Below are 4,105 nucleotides of genomic sequence, written 5' to 3' on the forward strand. Positions count from 1 at the left end.
ATAATAAAATAAAAAGGAAAAGGTACGGTCTTGGACCCTTCCCGGCTCTGGCCGCCGGGACAACCCAACAGCGCTCCCTCGGTGTCCCCGCCCGCCGCCTCCCCGCCTGTGTGCGCACGAGGCTGCGGCACCTACGTCAACAGCGCCCTCGCTTCCAGACCCTTCGGCGGCGGCGGCGGCGGCCGTGACTGCCGCAGGCCCGCGCGGCCCCGCCCTCGGGCCGTCCGCAGCCGGCCAATCCGCGCCCTCGAGAGGCGGGGCCGACGCCCCCAGGCCCCGCCTCTGCGCCGCAGCCCGCCTTAAAGCCCGCGCCGCGCGCCGGGGCGGCAAACAGCTGCGCTGGCCGCGGGGAGTCTGAGTGATGCAAAGTGCCATGTTCCTGGCTGTCCAGCACGACTGCGTACCCATGGACAAGAGCGCAGGCAACGGCCCCAAGGTCGAGGAGAAGCGGGAGAAAATGAAGCGGACACTGTGAGTACGCCCTCTCTCCCGCAGGGCTCTCCTTAGCCCTGCCTGGCTTTTGCTGCTAGGGACCGACCTTCCTTCCGCTCTCGGCTTTTGACTTAAGCTAACTCCCGTCTGCACCTCTGCAGAGAGAAACGGGGTGGGGGGGGGGGGCGGGGAGAAAGAAGGGAAAGTTAGCTTGCTAGATAGATCTCGTCGTTGTGCTTTTTCTGTGTCAGCTTAGAGAGTTTAGGAACTGCTGCGGAAGTTGTTATGGTGGGAGGCAGATGGGCTGAGACGGCTCCGGTTGGCTTTTTTGTTCTGCATTTAACGCGACCTAAGAATCCTGCAGCTGAATAAGGGGTCCGCAGCGCCCGGACATTGCATTGTGAGTGCTCCGCTGCTTACACAGCTGCTGGGTGATGTTTGGGAAGATTCTGAACGTATTCGCTTTAGATACGGTTTTAAATCATAAAATAGGTCTCTCCCAGTCACGACTGTGGAATGAGTAATTTGCTCTGCAGTATCTGCGGCGGAAAAGCACTGTGGGCAGTCGCGGAGGGGATCTCGGGAATCCATCACACACACACACACACACACACACACACACACACACACACACACACACACGTGGGCAGTCGCGGAGGGGAGCTCGGGAATCCATCACACACACACCTCTATGCACTGCCAATGTCGTCCCTTCTGCCTTGAGTGCGGAAAGGAAAGGAACATCGGCTGGCTCAAGACACTTCCCCTCCTCCTGCTGCTGTTTTCAACCGTCAAATGTCACCAAGTTGTAGTTACCCATGCAGAAAAACCGCGACCTTTTTTTTGTAGGTCCGAAGTAACTTGTGAAATTTTAAAATATCCTCTGCTATGTTATGTAGTCCTACCTGCTTGGAAAAACTCATTATAGTCAGGTGAATGGATGAAATTATGTTCAATCCATGAGGTGCTGAGTTTAAATGCTCCGGGGATGAGATTGATTGTTCTTGCCTGTCGGGTTTGTTTGTAGCTTTTTGGGTGACTGACCTTTATGCTGCTGCAACTGATGATAAGTTTACTGTTCAAGAATTGCTGCTTGAAGTATTTTTTTGTTTTTCTCTCTTTTTAGCTTAAAAGATTGGAAGACTCGTTTGAGCTACTTCTTGCAAAATTCCTCCACTCCTGGGAAACCAAAGCCGGCAAGAAGAGCAAACAAGCTTTCGCCAAGTAAGTTGCAGAGATGAACATCTAGCCACTGAACAGGAAAGAGGAACTGGCTTGTGTGTGTAGCTCACGTGTGGCACTTCTCTTGCAGGCCTTCTCCTGAGGAAGCGCGGCTCTGGGCAGAAGCCTTTGATGAACTGCTGGCCAGTAAATGTAAGTGAACCTCTTGAATTTGTTCTCTTACCAGTATCCCAAGCGCGTAGAACTGTGTCCACACCACACATGAGCAGCCTGCAGGAAGTACCTCAGACTTTCACTGCATAAAGCCTGTTTTTCTTGCCCTGATTTCTCCAGTTTAATCCTGGAAAAGCATGAGGTAGTTACTTCAGGTGGGGAAGAAAAATTAGCCTAAAAAACTTAAAATGACAGTTACTCATAGTTAGGATTAAGTCAGCTTTTCCATTGCATAGAATATTTTCAAAAAGCTCTAGTCCCCAGAGAACCAATGGATGGCTATCCTATCAATATTTGTTTTGCATTGACAGTGAAGTTAAGTATGTTTTTTGTTGCAGAATACAAACGTAAGCATTTTGCCTACTGGCATCTTAGTGCTTAAAGAGCTGAACTGTAAGAACGGCAGGTTGGAGTGAAATCTAGAAAACTGGCCATTCTAGTGCTAGAAGAACGGTGTGTTGTTGGGCCCCTCAGTTACCGTTCTACATGCCTGTCTGCTTGTGCTTTCAGATGGACTTGCTGCGTTCAGGGCCTTTTTAAAATCTGAGTTCTGTGAAGAAAACATTGAATTCTGGTTGGCCTGTGAAGACTTCAAAAAAACCAAGTCACCCCAAAAACTGTCCTCAAAAGCAAGGAAAATATATACCGACTTCATAGAAAAGGAAGCTCCCAAAGAGGTAAGAAAATGTTATTCCTGTCAGCACAGTTTGGACGTCTTCAACACTGTGGGGACACACAAGAATTGAATATACCAATTATAGGGCACATGGGGAGATCCATGTATGGCTCTCTACCCCAGCTGTCCCAACATTTAAGTTTCTCCAAAGTTGATAGTTGTAACTGATCACATATTACATCTTTTATGTTTTGTTATTAAGCATCCATTTGTAATGTTGAATAACAAATAAATCAAGTTTTGTTGTTTTTATTTTTTTTCAGATAAACATAGACTTTCAAACAAAAACTCTCATTGCCCAAAATATCCAAGAGGCTACAAGTGGCTGCTTTTCCACAGCTCAGAAGAGGGTATACAGCTTGATGGAGAACAATTCTTATCCCCGTTTCTTGGAGTCAGAATTCTACCAGGACTTGTGTAAAAAGCCACAGATCACCACGGAGCCCCATGCTACATGAGACAAAGAGCCCCCAACAAAGGACATTTCATTCTGTCTCCCAAGAGGAAAGGCTGTGACCTGCCAAAGACTGACCTTGAATTCAGCCTGGGTGTTAGGAAACATCACCCAGAACTATTGATTCAAAGTTGGGTAGTGAATCAGGAAGCCAGCAACCTAGGACAGGCTCTGTGTGAGAACAGCTTCCCTTGCTGTGTGAAGAACAGAGGGAAGGGACAGTGTTCTGAATGTGCTGTTCCTCACCGGAAAGCAGGGGTCTGAGATGAAAGATACGATGGAAAGTTGTTGGTCCAAACGTTTAAAATCAATAGGTCTGGGATTATGTGGCCTTAGCTAGCTGGCTGTACATCTTTCCCTACATCAGTCCATTGTTACCACGTAGTGGTTTTACTTCTAGTTTTAATATTTCAGTACTAAGGAACATTAAAATGTTTACTGTGTGCAAGGGTGTTGCCGTTCTTAAGACTACAGGTGGTTAGTACTGTCGTGTCCTGGATCACTGAAACCGAAGAGTACGTTTGCATTGTTAAATGGTGTGTGAGAGGCAATGAGCGCTGTTCTGTAGAAAACCCGTGTCTGTTATGAGGGCCAAAAACTGTCTTGCAGGCAGCTAAACTTTGAAGTGGTTTTTGAATACTTTTAATAAATTTATTTTGATAAATAATGTCATTGAACCTTTGGAAGTCCAGATGTGACTCTGTTGTGTTTGATTTCAGTAACTGGAATTGTGTCGGATTATAAAAGAAAGCAACTTTCTAGTAAAGCGATGTGACCGTGGGCTGATTATTGCAGCGGTCCACTGAGAGCTGACAGCCCTTAGAAGTGAGAAATGGTTGCTTCGAGGAAGATAAACCTATAGACATGATGTAGTTGTAAGAAAATCAGATCACGTCCCTAGGACCACTCATTGTGAAAGTCAAACTTGTTATTTAATAAATAAAAATAAAAAAAAAAAAGAACATTGCCCTGTGTGTTAAGGACCAGTTAAAAATGGGTAATAAGAGAGCATGGTGGAAAGAAGCCTAAAGGTTATGTGGCCAAGCAGCCTAAGAGGAGAAAGAAGTTGAAGTAAACGTATGTAGACCTTGGGCCTGCCTGTTTTATTATCGGTTCCAGACACCTACACAGGGCTGGCATGGGCAAGA

General features: G+C 46.9%; 1 protein-coding gene across 1 annotated transcript; it reads left to right on the plus strand.

Annotated features, from left to right (window-relative positions):
- The first annotated feature begins 361 nt into the window (after positions 1-361).
- Positions 362-3,648, plus strand: Rgs2 (regulator of G protein signaling 2). Its single transcript, XM_059280434.1, has 5 exons — positions 362-471; positions 1,559-1,660; positions 1,745-1,806; positions 2,338-2,504; positions 2,767-3,648. The coding sequence occupies exons 1-5, from the start codon at positions 362-364 to the stop codon at positions 2,959-2,961; spliced, it is 636 nt and encodes a 211-aa protein (XP_059136417.1). The 3' UTR covers positions 2,962-3,648.
- Positions 3,649-4,105: the final 457 nt, after the last annotated feature.

The sequence above is a fragment of the Peromyscus eremicus genome, chromosome 15 (genome assembly GCF_949786415.1).
Source record: "Peromyscus eremicus chromosome 15, PerEre_H2_v1, whole genome shotgun sequence".
Classification (NCBI taxonomy): Eukaryota; Metazoa; Chordata; class Mammalia; order Rodentia; family Cricetidae; genus Peromyscus; species Peromyscus eremicus.